Genomic DNA, 21152 nt, shown 5'->3' on the forward strand with positions numbered 1-21152 from the left:
AGTGGTCGTTACATCAAGCCCTACTTGTACAACATGCAGTAAGTGTCAGAGAGAAACATATATTGTGGTATTTTGCGTGTAGCAAGAAAGCTGTGGTTCTGTATGTGGTAAATAACCTCAAAGTCTGTAAAGGGAATTTAATCACCCACTGTGAATCAAACTTAAAAAATATGCATATCTGAATGGTGGCTGGTTGTCAGAATTAATATACACACAGAAAAATTACAGACCAGTAATAAGTAAACCTGTGATTAAAATATGTGAGCATCTGAATGATAATATGTCAGTCTCAATCATTATGCATAACGTATAAGATTACACAATAATTTCACACAATGAATTCTCTTGTCTAGAAACAGAATAGGAGCAATGAATTAAGAAATGATGTGTCAGTTTGGATTTAATTTTTTTTTTCAGTGATTCACTTAGGTTGGATCTTCTGAAATGTGATTTTATATTCCTATTTCCATATACTTGAAGCTGATTGCATAAATTTTTTGCTGATTATTTTTCCTTATTGTAACGTTAGCGACCATATTACGTTTGACTGACAATTCCAAATATTGCCGGCCGCGGTGGTCTCGCGGTTCTAGGCGCGCAGTCCGGAACCGCGCGACTGCTACGGTCTCAGGTTCGAATCCTGCCTCGGGCATGGATGTGTGTGATGTCCTTAGGTTAGTTAGGTTTAAGTAGCTCTAAGTTCTAGGGGACTGATGACCACAGCTGTTAAGTCCCATAGTGCTCAGAGCCATTTGAACCATTTGAACCAAATATTATTTTGAAATGTGTAAACGTTGAAAAGAATGTTTGGTACTGGATTTTAAGCTATTTGGATGTCAGTTTACAGACTGAAATCCCTCATGTAAATTCAGTTCGCCTTGATATTGCAGATGGCTTACATATTACTAATTTTTCAAAGAAAGAAAACAAAATATTAACTAGCAACCCACACTAAAACTAAAGTTCGCAGTGTTGTAAACAAAGAGGAAAACGTCACTCAACTCCAAACAAACGTGCAATGATGGAGGTACCGGTACCGTATATGACTTTCGTAAGCATTGACACAGTTCTTATGTGCTTCTATTCTGTCACTTGTTGTTAATATACGTTTTATAATATCAGTGCTGACCCTTAGACCACCGATTTTGAAGGTTATACAAATTAAATGCTAGATACCATGAAAATCCATAATCAGATTTTGAAAATCTCAGTCACTGGCCGTGAATGATTGGTCCGTAAAATTGTGCGTAAAAACTGTACCTGCTATATGACTGATCACAAACGGCATATTTTACTGCATTACATCTCTGAATTAAAACAGCAGAGAGGACCTCAGTTAAATTTAATAAAATGGCATGTAAATCCCGTATTAATTATATGAATTAAGATTTACTTAAACTGGTCACAGAATCGACTCAAGTGGGACCAACCACATCTGCATGCAAAAGCATCGATTTCTTAGTTTGCTGGGTATGACGCAACTTCATCAAATAATTGTCGATGAATAAGAGACGGCCATGGCAGCAAATACTTTCATCTGTGTGTACCATTAATGCACTAGCGTTAACTGATTCTGGCAGCAGAAGCTTACGCACTTAACAGTTTTTTCTTTCATGAGCTTTTAAAAATGGCGGCGTTTATTTCATCGGTCATCAATTTAAACAATCGATGAGTGAGAGTATATCGATAGTGTCTTAATTTCACCCTCTGCCCGAAGATCACCACGCTTCCCGCAGTTGGTTAGGAGGAGCGTGAGGTCGGTGAGGGTGGGTGTCAGTTTATAGTTCGTTTCTTTTTTGTTCTGCAATGAAGGAGCGTAGCACCTTTAAAGTAATCTGTATATAATGAGCGATTATTACTATCTGGATGTTTCATTGTTAGTAAAGCTTCTGTTTTTAGCGTTTGTATGATTCAGAGTTTGGTTACGTTTTGTTAAACCGGCGATGCTCACCGAGCGCGCTTAGAAATTGTTTATACTCTTCTTCTTGTGTATTAATGCTACAATATTCATAAATCTGAAGTTTACAACTTTTGCTATAAATAAAAAAAAGTTTTTAAACGTCGTTTCTTGCACAGGGAAGTGATACCGGCAGAGAAGGAGAAAGTGTCAGCTGTATATTTTAAAAACCATGTTATGCAGTCCATGAAAATTTTATTTGGAGAGGTACGTATGTGTAACTTGTTTTACTATTTAATGACAGCTAGCAGACTTTCAAGAAGTGCTTCGCCCAAAGCTAGAGTGGTGATTAATTTATTATTCGTTGATAAAATCAAACAGACAGAAATAACTGGCTTCTTTTTTGTCGACTCATTATGAGGATAACGTTATGCTTTTTAGATGATGCAATCGTGTGCGTAACTTAAGACATAGTTCGGAGTGGTGCACAGTGTCGTGCTTTTATAGAAATGACTCGTAACCGGTCTTAATATTTTGCAGTGCATAGAAAAAAAACTTTAATGAAAGCGGTGTTCTTGTTTTTCTGAACATTTACACGTAGGAAACCCATCTGTAATTCAGAGATGTAGTAACAGATCAGTCTACCTGAGCAATGTTTGTTTTCTTTTTCTTTTCTGTATTTTTAGCGGCCGCATACAGGCCAAGTATCATTGAACTCCGCGTTCTTTAAAACACCTAGTGAAGTTGTTTATATCTAAGATAGGAAACCAGTCACTTGATTACATTGCTTGCGAAAACAATTTTTATCTTTTTTTGTCTTATTAGTGCCAGAAAATGATCCGCATTGCCTCTTACGCCTTACCCCAGAAATTAATTTTTTGTTGAAATAATGTGTTGCGAATACTGTTTTCATTAAATATTGCACGAAACCATTCCCTAAACGTTTGCTATGAAAACACTGCTGGTATGTTTATAAACAAGCTGAATTGTAGAGATAATTTCCTCTGAGGGAAGGGGTGGAGGGGCAGTCAAGTAACAAGTTTTTTCATGTTCAGTGTTAACTATGGGAAAGTGTTGTACACTCTTCAGTCAGAAAGCTTGTAGTAAAGAAGGGCTACTCAAGTGTGGAATGATATGACGTGAGAAGTTGCATCAGAAAATATTTTAAAAGGAAATAGAAATGTTGGGGCTTTTTTTATTCACTTGATTTTAAATTATTGTGCTCTAACTTGTGTAATTAACTATAATGTTCTTTGTTTTCAAATCATTATTTATTTTTATAACAGAGATAATCAGTTTTATACACAGCTAATTCCTTCCCCACCCACTTTTGGTGTTGGCTATCCCATGCCCACCAACCAGCTTCCACCCAAGTGAATGGCCACATCAAACTGTGGTCAAGAGCTCTCTAATGAAGAGCACAGATGAGTTGTCTGTGCAACACAGCCTTCATTCTTGTAATCGTTCTGACATCACTGTCTGCTAGCTCACTGCTCCACCTCCACCTTGCACCAGCAGTTTGGCTTCACTCGTCCAGCACTCATTACCCTCTTCCCTCCATTCTTCCCATTCTCTGGTCTATCAAAAGTATTGATCTGAAAGATATCAAAATTTTCAGTTTTGTTTATTTGCCTGAGCAGCTCAACACCTCTACTGTTCGGCGAGCTATTACATTTATTCCTAAATATTTGCATTCTGCCAATACTTTCCACCACATTTAATCAGTTGTCATGGCTGATTCTATTATTTCAGTCCATGGTGAGAGTGGCTCATAGTTTGGAATATCTGTGCATTACCTTTCTATAATAGGGACACAACTCATGTGTGCCTTCTGCATCTAAAGAAAATTTTGTTACATCTTCTCTGTGATCCTTGAAAAAGATAGTCATTCACAAAATTTGTTAGTTCTTGTTCCTTTGCTGTTATTTTTGTGTTGTTGTAATTGTTTGCCTTTTTGGTTTCTTGTTTTATGACATTCCATGCTGCTTTACTTTTATTTATTGCATTATGTATCATTTTATATCCATAGACAGTACCCTGTAAGCTTTATGTAGGTGTGATGATAATTTGGAAACTTTAGATCAGTACAGTGCTTTTCTTTAGAATGGAGGCACAATATTAGTGTCCATGGGCTATCTAATACCTGCAATTATTGATTTACTTTCTTTAGTCGCTGCTGCTGCAGAATTGGTCTCCGCAACACACAGTTTGAACATTTTGCAGAATTTAGAAAAGTATGTAATTTAGGCTTGCAGAGCATTCCTTTAAGTCCCCACTATTGTCGCATTTTCTGAGCCTACCTTTAGACTTATTATGTTATCTTAATGATTTGAGAAGCCAAGGTCTTTTATATGGGCCGTGATTCACTAAAGACTTAACGCCTCTTTTAATTTGTGAAAAAAGATTTTTTTTTTTTTTTAAAGCAAATGATAGCATCCTAGGGGGCACATACTTTTGTTACATCATGGAGTCTCAACTATGGTATCGGTAGAGATATTGAAGCAAGTATGATTTTTTAAAAATAGAATGGTGTTTCTTGTATCCATTCCAAAAGCACTTGAAAAGGCTAGTACAGTGATATAATGCTTATTAATTTTGAGGTTGAAACTTTGCAAAAACACCAGAAATATGCTAAAATTAAAAGGCAGGTTGGCCAGGGTGGTTGTTGTTATAAACACATTCATGCTATGCTACTTCACTGTATCAAGCCTTTCGACTATTTTCTTGCCTGCACTGCAAAATTAGCAATAAGTGTGGCTTATATTAGCAAGTCATTTCTGCTTAAACATTCCTTGCATGCAGACATGTGCACCAATGAGGAGAAGTATGGCATGCTGGATTTTTACAGCAAATGTCAAAAAAATCCAGTCGAAATGGTATGATGAGGTATTGGAATCTCTATTCTGATCATTGCAGTCCATTGGACCAGACACTGCACAAATTATTAGGTCACTAATATGAGCAAGCAGCTTCAACATCAAACAGAGGATGAGGATGAATACTGCAACTGACTGTGCAAATGAAGAAGCTGCTCTGGCTATGACATTCATCAGTCTGCATAGAAACACAAGGCATATTGCCAAGGAATGTGGGATCAGATGGACAAGTGTTATTCACATCTTGCATTGACATAAATTTCATCCTTATCTGTCACTACATTAGGCACTTGGAGGATTGATTTGAAATAACAAATGGAATTTCGTTGATTTCCTCTGGGGTGCCTGGGAGCTGACACCATGTTTTTCCAGTGTGTGGTTTTTACTGACAAAGCAGTGTTTATGCACCATAATAATGGAAATATACGTAATATGCACTACAAGGCAGCTGAAAACCTATGGTGGCTCCATCAGGCTCAGCTCAACTACTAAAGAACGGAAATATATGGTGCGGCATCATAAAAAATTCAGGATTACAGAAGCGTCTGATTCCACTTGTCTGCTTTGACCCATGACATCACCAATATCGTGGAAACAACCATTCTCAACATCTCCAATATGGCACCTATAACATCATTACATAAACACGACATCAAACACGAAAATACATACAAAACCAACAAACACATCTCCCTCCAAAGATATAATCAAACTAACGGGACCAGCGTGGGAAATTGGGGGATTTTCAGTGGGGACAAAATAAATATGAAAACACACACCAAACCACACAAAACGACAACATAAAACCACCACAAATTTCCCAAAATCCGCTACACTTACAATATCGACAGGAATAGCTCACTTCCCTTCACCTACATAGCTCAACCGCAATTGTTGATACCACAAAATAAAAACCAACTATTCCAAAAATTATAATCACACCGCAACTTTCGATACCATAAAACCAACATCTAAAACAACAATAATTGGAATGGGGTACTTGCCTTGACCTATATAGGTCAGCAGCAGCTCATGATACTGAAACACATAACTATGACGACTCACTGGAATCGGACACTTCCCGTGACCTATGTAGGTCAACAGCAGCTCGTGATAGCAAAACACACAGCTACGATGACACATTGAAATCAAACTCTTCCCTTGACCTTTATAGGTCAACAACAGCTCATGATATCAAAACACACACAGCTACGGTGACACATTGGAATCGGTCACTTCCAATTACCTATATAGCGCAAATACAATTGACGATACAAAAAAAATTGAAATCGAGTACTTCCCCTAAGATACACAAATCAACCACAAGTGCCGATGCCAAAATATCAACCACCAACACGTGCAGTAAATAACACTGACCCAACAACACATAAAAACCCTGCGAACAGTAGACCCAAGAAAAGACTACTTACCCCAAGAAAAGTTCCGGTACCACACAAACAAACAAAAACCCCAACTCGCATATTCTGCTTGCATACGCCGCATTTTACTATCTCCGCGACAAGCCCAAGAAATTGTAGAAACTTAATGACGGACAACATGTCTTCCCCCATTTCAGCCTGCAGATGTGCACTGTTAAACTTAGAAGTCATATCCATACCTAACAAAAGAAGCCACAAATTGAATTAAATGACTTACCGTGCAACAAACAGCAAACCAATAACATCAAATGACACCACAATAACATAAACACAATGGAAACTTAATTCTTAACTCACTGAAACTAATTTCCGTTCTTCTATAACAGTCACAACCAATAAATGCACACTTCAAGCACCGACACCCAAATGAACCCACACACTACACAATGTGCAGACCATACACACACCACCAGAGAATGCCACAAACCACAAGAAGACGAAATCTACAAACACAACACACTCGTAAACTAAACTCCGCACCATCGTGACCACCACACCCTTATGTCACTGGTCAATGCCGACTGGTGGGATTGGGCGCCTCAGTTGACCCAAAAATTCTACTGAGATATCTTGGAAATACGTATGCAAACTTTCTTATGAATGCTGCCCCAACTACGCAAGACTATATGCACCATTAAATCGCCACAGCATGCAACGTGATATCATCCAGTGTTCTTTCATCTGTTCGTCTATCTCTCGAACAGTTATTGCAAATATGTATGAAGTTGATGCTGAACAATTTGGGCACATGCTTAAGTAAGAAAAGTATTTATTTTATGGGTGACATGTTGCCAGTCATTCTGAATAAAATGTTAAGTTTATTTCAAGTGTAGTCTGCATAGTTACAATTTCGAATAATTTGTCCAACATCATGTGTTTTGGCTTTTAAGAAGCATTCAGGTGTCTCCAGGCAGAGACAGGTCAGGATGTTTTTCCTCCAAATTTGAGGAAGTTTATACAGCAGTTTTGTCCCCCATTTAAATAGGGCTGTTTATCATTTTGAAGTCTGAGCAACTGACTTTTTTGTTTTGGCTTTGACAACATACCTGCATGTGAAATAGTTTTCCTAAATCACATCTGATGCCCCAGAAGCTAACATACGCCACAATTCCATATAGAAAAATCATAGCTGATTCTTTATCTGCTATGTAAGAAATGGGAGTTTTATCTTAGTAGGGTAGGCCTGTCTTGCTGCATATAATGGGGGAGCCTGGCATGAGAACTCTGCTTAGTGGTATTTATACTGCCACAGCCGACTCTGACCTCATTGCTTTCTGTTTTTAATATGTTATTTCAATTCCTTTGTGAAAGATTTCAATGCCAATATTAACAAATGATATGCCACTGTAATTCTCTTTCAAAGAGCTATTGAATGCAGTTATGAAGTATGCAGGTCCATTACAAAAACCATACTTCTTTCAATGTCTCGGTTGAAACCAGATTTCAGAGCATTATCCACACAAAAGCTGGCATGTCTCTCAGGATACTAGCAGTTGCGGAAAACCTCTTTTGATATCTGGGACCTTTCAGGGAATGAAAAGGGTGTTATATGAGCCACCGTGTATATAGGCCTATATTGCAGTTTTTGCTGCTGCTATCTGTAAGTGCATGGTCTAAGACTGACAGTACCTTTTTTAACTTCTGTGACAGTGTTTAACACTTGTGTTTTTACTGGTATTCACATGTTGTTGTTGTTGTGGTCTTCAGTCCTGAGACTGGTTTGATGCAGCTCTACTTGCTACTCTATCCTGTGCAAGCTTTTTCATCTCCCAGTACCTACTGCAACCTACATCCTTCTGAATCTGCGTAGTGTATTCATCTCTTGGTCTGCCCCTACGATTTTTACCCTCCACGCTGCCCTCCAATGCTAAATTTGTGATCCCTTGATGCCTCAGGACATGTCCTACCAACCGATCCCTTCTTCTAGTCAAGTTGTGCCACAAACTTCTCTTCTCCCCAGTCCTATTCAGTACCTCCTCATTAGTTACGTGATCTACCCACCTTATCTTCAGCATTCTTCTGTAGCACCACATTTCGAAAGAGAACTTCTTGTCCAAACTATTTATCGTCCATGTTTCACTTCCATACATGGCTACACTCCATATAAATACTTTCAGAAATGACTTCCTGACACTTAAATCTATACTCGATGTTAACAAATTTCTCTTCTTCAGAAACGATTTCCTTGCCATTGCCAGCCTACATTTTATATCCTCTCTACTTCGACCATCATCAGTTACTTTGCTCCCCAAATAGCAAAACTCCTTTACTGCTTTAAGTGTCTCATTTCCTAATCTAATTCCCTCAGCATCACCCGACTTAATTAGACTACATTCAATTATCCTTGTTTTGCTTTTGTTGATGTTCATCTTATATCCTCCTTTCAAGACACTGTCCATTCCATTCAACTGCTCTTCCAAGTCCTTTGCTGTCTCTGACAGAATTACAATGTCATCGGCGAACCTCAAAGTTTTTATTTCTTCTCCATGAATTTTAATACCTACTCCGAATTTTTCTTTTGTTTCCTTTACTGCTTGCTCAATATACAGATTGAACAACATTGGGGAGAGGCTACAACCCTGTCTTACTCCCTTCCCAACCAATGCTTCCCTTTAATCTCCCTCGACTCTTATAACTGCCATCTGGTTTCTGTACAAATTGTAAATAGCCTTTCGCTCCCTGTATTTTACCCCTGCCAACTTTAGAATTTGAAAGAGAGTATTCCAGTCAACATTGTCAAAAGCTTTCTCTAAGTCTACAAATGCTAGAAACGTAGGTTTGCCTTTCCTTAATCTTTCTTCTAAGATAAGTCGTAAGGTCAGTATTGCCTCACGTGTTCCAGTGTTTCTACGGAATCCAAACTGATCTTCCCCGAGGTTGGCTTCTACTAGTTTTTCCATTCGTCTGTAAAGAATTCGTGTTAGTATTTTGCAGCTGTGACTTATTAAACTGATAGTTCGGTAATTTTCACATCTGTCAACACCTGCTTTCTTTGGGATTGGAATTATTATATTTTTCTTGAAGTCTGAGGGTATTTCGCCTGTTTCATACATCTTGCTCACCAGATGGTAGAGTTTTGTCAGGACTGGCTCTCCCACGGCCGTCAGTAGTTCCAACGGAATATTGTCTACTCCGGGGGCCTTGTTTCGACTCAGGTCTTTCAGTGCTCTGTCAAACTCTTCACGCAGTATCGTATCTCCCATTTCATCTTCATCTACATCCTCTTCCATTTCCATAATATTGTCCTCAAGTACATCGCCCTTGTATAGACCCTCTATATACTCCTTCCACCTTTCTGCTTTCCCTTCTTTGCTTAGAACTGGGTTTCCATCTGAGCTCTTGATATTCATACAAGTCGTTCTCTTATCTCCAAAGGTCTCTTTAATTTTCCTGTAGGCGGTATCTATCTTACCCCTAGTGAGATAGGCCTCTACATCCTTACATTTGTCCTCTAGCCATCCCTGCTTAGCCATTTTGCACTTCCTGTCGATCTCGTTTTTGAGACGTTTGTATTCCTTTTTGCCTGTTTCACTTACTGCATTTTTATATTTTCTCCTTTCATCAATTAAATTCAATATTTCTTCTGTTACCCAAGGATTTCTACTAGCCCTCGTCTTTTTACCTACTTGATCCTCTGCTGCCTTCACTACTTCATCCCTCAAAGCTACCCATTCTTCTTCTACTGTATTTATTTCCCCCATTCCTGTCAATTGCTCCCTTATGCTCTCCTGGAATCTCTGTACAACCTCTGGTTCTTTTAGTTTATCCAGGTCCCATCTCCTTAAATTCCCACCTTTTTGCAGTTTCTACAGTTTTAATCTACAGGTCATAACCAATAGATTGTGGTCAGAGTCCACATCTGCCCCTGGAAATGTCTTACAATTTAAAACCTGGTTCCTAAATCTCTGTCTTACCATTATATAATCTATCTGATACCTTTTAGTATCTCCAGGGTTCTTCCATGTATACAACCTTCTTTCATGATTCTTAAACCAAGTGTTAGTTATGATTATGTTGTGCTCTGTGCAAAATTCTACCAGGCGGCTTCCTCTTTCATTTCTGTCCCCCAATCCATATTCACCTACTATGTTTCCTTCTTTCCCTTTTCCTACACTCGAATTCCAGTCACCCATGACTATTAAATTTTCGTCTCCATTCACAATCTGAATAATTTCTTTTATTTCATCATACATTTCTTCAATTTCTTCGTCATCTGCAGAGCTAGTTGGCATATAAACTTGTACTACTGTAGTAGGTGTGGGCTTCATATCTATCTTGCCCACAATAATGCGTTCACTATGCTGTTTGTAGTAGCTTACCCGCATTCCTATTTTCCTATTCATTATTAAACCTACTCCTGCATTACCCCTATTTGATTTTGTGTTTATAACCCTGTAGTCACCTGACCAGAAGTCTTGTTCCTCCTGCCACCGAACTTCACTAATTCCCACTATATCTAACTTCAACCTATCCATTTCCCTTTTTAAATTTTCTAACCTACCTGCCCGATTAAGGGATCTGACATTCCACGCTCCGATCCGTAGAACGCCAGTTTTCTTTCTCCTGATAATGACATCCTCTTGAGTAGTCCCCGCCCGGAGATCCGAATGGGGGACTATTTTACCTCCGGAATATTTTACCCAAGAGGACGCCATCATCATGTAATCATACAGTAAAGCTGCATGCCCTCGGGAAAAATTACGGCTGTAGTTTCCCCTTGCTTTCAGCCGTTCGCAGTACCAGTACAGCAAGGCCGTTTTGGTTATTGTTACAAGGCCAGATCAGTCAATCATCCAGACTGTTGCCCTTGCAACTACTGAAAAGGCTGCTGCCCCTCTTCAGGAACCACACGTTTGTCTGGCCTCTCAACAGATACCCCTCCGTTGTGGTTGCACCTACGGTACGGCTATCTGTATCGCTGAGGCACGCAAGCCTCCCCACCAACGGCAAGGTCCATGGTTCATTGGGGGGGGGGGGGGGGGGGTATTCACATACTCACAATATGTGTGTATTCACATACTCACATATAATTATGTAAGTTTTGTGAGATAAGACTCTGTCGAGTTAATTTGTTAAAAATCTTGTCCACAAATGTCTCTTGCCTGCTATAAATGCATCATCCATCCCTTCCTCCCTCTCCTCTTCGGTAATTCTGCAATAACAGCTTGCCATTCTGTAAGATGTGAGCACCGAATGCTGTATTTCAGCAACTCTACACTAGTGCTCAGCCACACAACATATTGTTCAGAAGCTTTAGATCCATGGCAAGTTATTGTACATCATTTTTAATAGACTGTACATTTAGATGAAGGATGGACAAGTCTGTGTACATTTCTGGGATGTTTATCCTTAAGATTTCGTTTTGTTTGCTGTTACCTGTGGTCATACGCCCAGTGTGGTACATTTTATCTAAAGTGTACCTGTTGCAGAAATCTCTAAATCAGTTAAAACACATGGTTGTCAGAGAAACTTGTTCCCAAGGTGAATCCTAAAAGGACCTGGTTCTTCTGCCCATAAACACAGGGACTGAACCATTCAAGGCCCCATCCCAATCATCTACACTTAATTAACCCCACTAACCTCACTTTCCCAACACTATTCAGCCATACCTAGCTCCCAGTGGTCTTAAAAAGCGCCAGTGCAATGTGTGTCAAATCAGCAGTCGTCCGTATCATTTCCAGCTCCCCTTGAACTCCCTCTACAGCACTGTCAATGCGTGTGCAATCGTGGTACTGGAATAGCTCAACCAGGCACACATTTGTGCCCCCCAGTTAAGGGGCTTTAGTGTTCAGGTCACCACCTATGTCATATATCCTCTCACTTTCGAAGCTGTTCCCTGCTCCACTTACTATTACCATCTGATCATCTTTATTTAAATTTTACATGAAGTCCCTAAACCCTCTATCATCTGATTGGACCTTGCATTTAGCTTGAAAAAGCTAGTGTGCAGATACTGATTCCAATTTCTCTTGTAACTGAGGACCTTTATCTGTGGCATGACTACTACCTTGCAGTCACATTTTCATTTCCCTCTAATGAGCATTGTTCCTATTTTTCCTGGTCATGGGCAAAGTCTTCGGCAAATATCCTACTTCTGTTGCTGCTTGAGGCTCCTCTTGACTTCCCTCCGGCAGCTGGAAGCTGTTTTTGGAACTTGTATGAAGTCGGCCCAATCCCCCACCTTCTGGTCTTCTTACCAGCTTCCAAGTTCCAACCACATATCTTCCACATTCCCTGCTTACATTCTCATTAACTACTTCCTTGCTTCTTCCAACTGTGCCTGAAGAGCACAGATTTTTCTTTCATGCTTCTATATTAAACTATTCCTACTTCACAACTAGCAGCCCCAAGATGGGACATCTGCGACATCCCCAGTGTTCTCCCCGCTACACTTACACCACTGAAACCAGTTACTGTAACCTTCCCTATGACATCTCCCACAGTTCTCACTCATGGTCAATAACAAAAAACTAAAGTCTAACTCCTAGCTAGTAATGTTTTGAAGAAGAAGAAGAAGAAGGGGGGGGGGGGGGGAATCTGCTAAATCTGTCAGATCTAATTTTTTGAAGGTAGTGTTCAATGTGGGCAGTATGCTAGTTCTACCACTATTTGAGAAAAAAGAAATCTATTTTTACTTTGCAAGCAAAGTACAGAAGTAACTGGAGTAAAATGTTTGTTTTAGATTTGATAGCCAGCTATGGAACAAAATGTAATTTTTAAATGGTTTATTGTGAAGCAGTAATCTGTCCACTTCTATCATCATCATTACTAATAGCGATTTTGATTTATAAGGACACATACTGTTAGTTCTACAAAGGAAAGTACCCACCTCAAACAGCTGTTTCTGAATAAAAAAAATAAAATACAGAGAGGTTCATGTTCTACAACCTGTCTAGGTGATTTATCTGTAAAACTGCATTTGTATAAAATTGACATTTGAAAATCAGTGAACCAAAGGCTTCAGAAGCTAAAGTTGTTAAAGAGAAATAAATACTGTGTAACAGATAATTATGATCAGCAGATTCACAAGAGTTACAAATGAGGTATTATTTAGTGAGAATCCTGAACATCATCCATAGAAAGAACATAATGTTACCTTGTACAGTACAGAAGACAGTACAGCCTAGACATTATTGGGAGAAGAAGACATGGGGAGGAGGAGGGGGGGGGGGGGAGTGTGTTATGCACATGTTTTAAATTCCAGAACAGGTCAGCTGGTCATCCCATTCCATAGTTGCCAGAAGGTGCATTTTGTGTGAAGGCAATGTAAGACTCTTGGTAAAAGCTTGGATTGTAAGCAAATTACTTCATGTTCCTGAGTTGCAATATTATACATGTAACTGGTCTACATATAGCAGTTGTTTTACTGATAATCTAAAGCTCATTTGTCTCAGGTTTGATATCAACCACTGTTTTGACTTTGGATAAAAATCATCAGCTATGGCAGCCCAAAACTTATCATTGTAAAGGGACAACCTTATTCTGCCAATGACTGTGTCAAAAAAGTACAGAGGTATAGATAATGTCCAGGGCATGCTGTTGTCATTTTGATGGGAAACTGATAATCACAGCCAAATAGAATGTTGGTCTGGAGTACATCATTGTATAGAGGCAATTACAGACTGAGAGAAAATTGTAAAAGAAGGTAATTGAAGTGGTTGAAATGTAATATCGGGTGAGGCATAAAGGATGGATGTTAAAAAAAATCGTTACTTGTGTTTCAAAAAAAAAATAAAAAAATAAAATGTATTTACAGAATAATAATCAAATGATGCTGCCATTTTATACAATTAATGCTTGAAAACGTCATCTCCCAGGTGACGGCCATTTTCAGCGATGCACTTCATAGGCTGCTCTCAGAATTTGGCTTCCACTCCCTCCAGCATTGCTCCGTCGTTTTGAACATCTTCCTCACGAATTGCTTCCTTCAGTTCTTAAAGTGTATGTAGTTTACGCCCGTTACTTGTGTCTGGAGGTAACAGCATAAAAAATAGTTGCACATGGACAGGTCTGGGGAGTGAGACGGCCAAGAATACAAAAAACAAGTCTGAATAGCTTCCATTGACTTTCTTGCTGTGAGAGTTGTGAGCCTGTCCTGCTGAAACCAAACACACTGGCTAGAAATAAATTTTCTTCTAGTTCAGGTAGGAAGAATTCAGTGATCATCTGTCTATAACGTTCTGAGGTTACAGTTACAGTGCTCCCGTTATCCTCTTAGAAAAAAGTATGGACCAGTAACATTTGTACCAGCTACAGCACACCAAACATGTGGCAGCTACAGCACCCTAGTCAGCCAACTTGGGACTATGTAATGGTCTCTCATGCATTAGTTTCGGGTTTTCACTGGCCCATTAATGACTGTTCTGCTGATTTACCATGCTGCTTAAATGAAAATGAGCTTCATCACTCATAAACAAACTAATGTCATTTTGATGAAGTATGACCATTTCCTGAGCAAAATTTAGCTGCTGTACATAACCTCTAGGGCTCAGTTGTTGCACCATGGCCATTTTGTAGGTATGAAATCCTAAATCAATATGCAAAATACACCTTACTGTATGATTACTTAGGTGCAGTTCAGCAGAATGTTTCCTAGCAGATCAACCAGGACTATGAAGTATGGCTTGCCAAGCTCTTTCAACATTTTCTGCAGTGCATACTGAGCAAGGAGCCTCTAGCAGTTTTCTATTCATCACTGTTCCTCGTAAACGAAATGATTCAACCCAACGTAAAATTATGTTACAGGTGGGAACACTATCATGTCTCATGAGATTGAAATGGTGATGAAACTCTCACTGAACTGCAATGATAGACTCATTATTATACACAGAACTATCATAAACAAACACACAGTGGTGCATAGTCGGTGCATAGTCCATGGCTCCATGACCTCGGTGAAACAAAATGGCAGGAGCTACCAAACACACAGCCACATCAGTCCAAACAATCCTACTACCTGTGTCTGAATACTACCTGTTCTAAAAATGTCCATCCTTTCTCCCTCACCCTGTATTACAGAAAGCTGCTGAAAAATATTTTTGTCATTTATTTATTTAAATCAGAAACAAATGTAATATGTAGTAATCACCAGTAAAAGCAAATTAAAGAATTATCAACTTCAGTTGCACTTGAAGTCACAGGCAGATTATCTTCTCTGTAAGATGCAGGTCATAGTAGGCAATTTAGTACAAGTTTTGTTGTCTGTGCATCTCTGCTGTCACAGGTGGTGATATCCGCAGAGGAGTGCCATTACTGGAGATCACTCCTGGATCTATGCAAAAATTGACCCATGCCTTTGGAGAACAAATCCACAATCATAGGTTTTCAAACAGATTCAAACCCACCCAGCTATCAGCAAATTTACATGCTGTCCCACATAATAAACTAGTGGTTTGGCCGAATCCATCCATATTATGAATATAACATGTAAGACTACTGCCAACAGATGGTCTCTGCTAATTTTGTACATTTGACTAAAACATATACACCCACACTGAATAGTTAATTGTAAATTTTTTGTGAGATTACAGTTCTTGAAGATACTTACTTAAAAAGTTGTTTGGCAAGTTTAGAAGACATCGTAAAAACATCATAAAATGTTTGTAATTTAAAAGACAGAAGTGCCAATATCCACAGCGTTGCTGTAAACCTGTTGTCCTTGAGGCTTGCTTCCTTTTTCATGTGATCGCTGTTTTGGAGTTGTGCTGCGAGCCGACCAGTCATCTCCTGTCGCCATAGGAAGAGGACCAGTCATCTTTAACAGCCATATATGACAAATCACCTCTGCAGTAAATAGTTATAAGTACTGAAATGGGCATTATGATTGATTTCATCATTTAGGATTAGAATCAGATATTGCTTTTTGTGACCCAGAGTCTACTTTCAAAGTTCCTTCCCTTCCATCCTATCTAATGTTGACTGTAGTCATTTCATTTAACCCTGCATACAAACCCGTATCATGCCTGCTATTACAGATTTTATGATTGAGCTTGAATTTTAACAAGTTATTTGTACAAAAGCCAATTTTAATATTTGCTTTATAAAAACATCCCATAATTTTCCATGTGAGTTAAAACTACATACCTTTTGTCGTTATTATATTCTTAGCTGTGACTTCCACTTCTTTTTTAGTTGCTTTTCCACTATCTCATCATAAATTTGCACCACATCCTTGCTCTTGTATGAATTCACCATAGCCAACTGCTTTAAAAACGCTGTTCATTTTGTCCTTCCTGCTGGCTTAGTGGCGATCTTAACAAGCTATGAACCAATGCCGTAAAATATTCGCACTTGTATTGTGGATGGTGACCTGACCATTCATTATTATCTGTTCATTAATGTTTTCTGAATATCTAAATTCATATTTTTTATCATTCTTTACTAATGTTAAATGTAATGTACTAAATGTAGTTGCTCTCCTCAAAGCCCACACCAATTAGTGTTGTCCAATGATGTCAGTGATGAATTCTCAGGTATTATTATTATTATATATTTAATTTCCGCAGCTAATTCATAACTTCTTCACATTGAAAGCTTGACAATTTATGTATGCTGCCTTCAATCTATCACTAATTCTTTATTTATCTTGTAATGGGGACAAGTGCTGTGAACAATAAAACATGTAGGTGTTTTCTGTATATGTAGCTACATTAGTGAGCATACTTCAGGGATTTGTGGGTTCATTATTGAACATTTGAACTTTTCATCCTCTGTAAAGTGAAACATACTTTTATTTATATTCTGCTGTATAACCAGGAAATTTCAAATTGATGTACACAGAAAAAATATATAACAGAATATTTTCCTTATGGAGGAGGAAAAGTTTAAACGTAAAATAATGTACCCACAGCTCCCCGAAATACGCTCACAAATAAATCTACAGGAATATGAAAAAGTCTGTACTTTCTATTGTGCATAACATCTGTTGCCCACATTATAAAATAAATAAATAATGGATTGAAGGTAGCATATACATATCATCACTCTTTCAATATGAAGAACAGTTATGAATTTTCTGAGAAAATTAAAGATACAGTAATATCTGAGGGTGTGTCACTGCCACTGTTGGACATCACTAATTTGTATACAAATATTTCTGTGAAAGAAAAATAGAAATCCTCAAAACACAAAAGTAGCATTAGGAGAAGTCACTGAACTAGTGGTAATGTTTCAATTGATATTGTTGTTCAAAAATCTACCCACCATATGGCGACAGGGGAGGGAGCCATTGGCTCCAAAAACTTTTAAAAGTTAAACCCTTTTATGTGTGTGTTCCCCTACCACAGCATGGTTTATATTATGTTATCAGTACTTGATTATGTTCGTTGTGATATTATTGTTCAGTTATTTCACATGCAGCAATGAAATTTATTTACAGAAAGATGAGTGAACAGTAACAGTTTAGCTGGAACTCTGCTGATATTTTTATAAATTACTTAGAAAGCAACTTCTTTGCTGAAAATGCCAAAATTACAGATAAAGTCATACATTACAGGAGATATGAGTATATTATGCGAAGGAGAAAAAAAATTGAAACCATAGAATATAAAATTAATTCTAAGAAAACCACATTAAGTAAAGAATGATGAAAAACTTGAATTTAGCATGTGCCGACCACAAATAAAATTGTTTTGCACCATTCCATCATTGGTAAGACCATATCTGTTCCTTTGTTATTGTTTCAGCCAACACAGTGATAGACTGTGTTGTCATACGTCCAAGTGAACAACAGTAATATAAAATAAAAAATGAGCTAGGCCAGAAAAAAATTGGAATTTGTGCAAGAAAATTATCGGAATTACAGTCTAATGGCACATTCCCACAATGAGGCATTTGCCTACAAAATAATGAGTAATCTAATAAGTGGTTGGCTAGGATCTGATGCAACAGTGCTGTTTAATCAGTGGAGATCATTACTGTGGGTAGATACCTGTCCATTACAACAGATTGGTGAAGTGAAAATTTGTTTCATTATTGTTTAATTAAACAGTGCTTCAGCACATATTATGCAAGTTTATTTTATTGTTGCTTAATTAAACTAAGGTTCATCTACGATTTAGCTCTTACATGTTTCTCTTGGTAACAAAAAGACAGCTATTCTTTACATGTGTACAAAAGTACTCTGTGCACCCACTGGTGTTACGAAAATCTGTGTGACCACTTGAGGGCTAAGATTGCCGCTAAGGCAGCAGAAAGCAAAAAAAAAAAAAAAAAAAAAAAAAAAAAAAAAAAAAAGGTTTTTAAAGCAAGTGGCTGTGGTGAAGGCATACAGGAGCAAATACATAGTGAAAATTTATGAGATTAAGAAAAAGAAACTGAAGGAAATAAGTAGAAGTCACATCATAGCCTGTAAGCACTCAATCGCGAACATTAAGCAAAATTTGGACAGCATACATAGGGCTCAAAAGGGACGACCCTTTAACGTCTTAGAGGAACTTGAAATCTATAATCACAAAAAGCAAGATTAAATTCTAATCCTGAATGAGCAGAGTGAAATAAATCATAATGCCTATTTTAATGTTACGATTACTTACTAAGATAATAACTGTTGCAAATGAATGTCCAAGGTGATGGGTGAGTGTGTGTGTGTGTGTGTGTGTGTGTGTGTGTGTGTGTGTGTGCAGCAGTGGGCAGCTGGAGCATATATTTATTTATTTCAAGTTTCTGCTACCAGCCACTTTTTGTATAAAAAGTGACTGGTAGCAGAACCTTGAAATAAATAATTATCCCACACAGTCACAGTGCACAAACATAGCCATTATGGCTGAAAATAATTATGGAACATATATTCTGTGCCTGACATTGGTGAAGGGGCCCTCCTGTCCAGCCCTCTACTCATGGCAGCAGTCAGCCCATCACTGGTCAGCTTATGGTCAACACCAAAATAGTGATTACATGATGAAGTAAGCCACAACGAAGACATGCTTACAGGAATGTCATGGATATGAACATCGTCCATCTTTCAAATTACAAATATTTTAGGTTGTTTTTCATAATGTCTTTAACTGCGACAAACCACATATTTTAATTGAGTACCTCCAAGAATAGCATTCTCACCAAAAAACAAAAATTGTTATTAAGTTAGTGTTGTATACATTTTATACAAATGTGAGAAATGCACCAGATGACACCTGTCAGTTGTAGCTGTAGGGACTATATTAGTAATGTGGATTATACCAAACCACTTATTCTTTTCATTAGGGCCTATTTAGGACCACATGACTCATTTTGACACTTAGTCTTTTTTTTCTTAGCCCCAAAAGCTTTAATTTTCTGGCCTTGAGCAAGCTTTCTCTCCTCTGTTACTTCAGTGTACTGATTCCTGTACTTTTTTTGCTGTTGTGGGTCATGAGGGAATATCCCTTGGAGAGTGATCTTCCAGAATTTGGACTGATATTGTGTGGTTTCCAGTAGAATTTAAAATTGTTCCAGGTCTTATTTCACTGTGGTGAAACATTTGTTCTTGGAGGCTTTCCTTCTGTCTGTCATGGTGAAGATCCTGTTTCTGAGTGGATGGGTTCTTGTGTGTCAAATGTCCATAGAAGGCCAGTAACCTTGTCCTTATAGTTGTGACTTCTTGGGTGTGGTCACTGTTGTCTGATCCTGTAGGTGGCATCATCTTCTCTTATTGGTTCTAGTATTCTCCTTAGTATTTTCTGTTCCTTGACCTCTAGTTTCCTGAGTGAACCCTTCCTGTTCATCAAGAGCCATTCAGAGGCACATAATATGGAGGGCTTTACTGCTGAGTTTGTAACGTTTAATACTCTTGAAAATATAAATACTCTTGCAGGAGTGGCACATCTGGTATCTATTGACAGGTTCTCACTCCCATTTACTGAAATCCACCCTCCTAAATGCTTGACTGCTGGAACTTTACGAGTAGTGGTGCCTTTTAGTGGAATTGCAGATGGGGCTTCCCTTATGTTATTAATAAAAGTGTATATATGCTGACTGTCAGTCGTGTCTAGCTCCAATGCTTTAGAGGCTCTGTAGTTGTTGAGTAGCCATCTCTGTATTGTTGGCTGCAAAGGCTAGGCAGGGTATGTTCAGGTTATCTTTATGTACCCAACCTTCACTTCAGTTTCTGATGGTAGTGTGAGTCCATTCACTTACAGATTTTCCAGTACACAATTGAATAGATAGACAAGAGGCCATCGCCTTGCCTAATTCCCTTTCAGTAATGAAACTTTCAGAGAGCTCACATTTAAATTTGGCTTTGGAGGTTCTGTTCCTATTATTATTATTATATCATCAGTGTGGCTGTATAAATTTTATTCAAATGTGACAGTTGTACTAGACGCCTTATATCACTAGTATTCATAATGTTGATGTGGTGCAGAATGTAAATTTGCAGATAAGTGGGCAGGCTAATCCTGGAACCTATACATTGAGGCACATTCTGGTACATGGCGTGGTGTGGTAACATTTTTTGTTTTCTAGAGTCTATGCTGATTAGGTACTTTATTATTTTCTGCAGATCAGTGGATGGTTCATGGTGAATAGAAATGGGTCATTTAAAAATGTGATCAGACTGAAGATAATGCGGTTTGATACCTTCATTCTGGAGTGGGAAGATTAACTCCAAAATGAAGACTGTTGAGTGCCCTCCACACAAACCAATTCTGTTCACACCCAGGTGGGAGGATTTACAAAGGGAGGGGCTGGTTAGAGAGATTCTCAAGTTGAGAAGTCCACAATTTTCTTCCTTGCTATAGCTGCTACCATGTGCATGGCCAAGGTGATCTTCAGAAAACGTCTCCTGGAGATAACCGTGGGGCTGCTACATGTGCTCACATAATGGGTGGTTTTCTTGATGAGTCTGATTTGTTCTCTCCGCATTGGCAGCTACTTCACAGTGAATATCTGGTGGTGCTCTACTTGGGAGCTGATCAAGTTTTACAAGTAGTATACATTTCAAATGACATGCAATAAGCCTACACA

At 38.4% G+C, this 21152-nt stretch overlaps 1 protein-coding gene across 1 annotated transcript in view; it reads left to right on the plus strand.

The window, feature by feature from the left end:
- The first annotated feature begins 1819 nt into the window (after positions 1–1819).
- LOC126471742 (ribonuclease P protein subunit p14) overlaps positions 1820–21152 on the plus strand; it is a 29035-nt gene continuing 9702 nt past the window's right edge. The window contains exons 1-2 of the mRNA XM_050099885.1: positions 1820–1876; positions 2077–2164. Coding sequence (XP_049955842.1) covers positions 1845–1876; positions 2077–2164 — 120 coding nt within the window. The 5' untranslated portion in view covers positions 1820–1844. The remainder of the gene's footprint in view (positions 1877–2076; positions 2165–21152) is intronic.

This window comes from Schistocerca serialis, chromosome 1, assembly GCF_023864345.2.
Source record: "Schistocerca serialis cubense isolate TAMUIC-IGC-003099 chromosome 1, iqSchSeri2.2, whole genome shotgun sequence".
Classification (NCBI taxonomy): Eukaryota; Metazoa; Arthropoda; class Insecta; order Orthoptera; family Acrididae; genus Schistocerca; species Schistocerca serialis.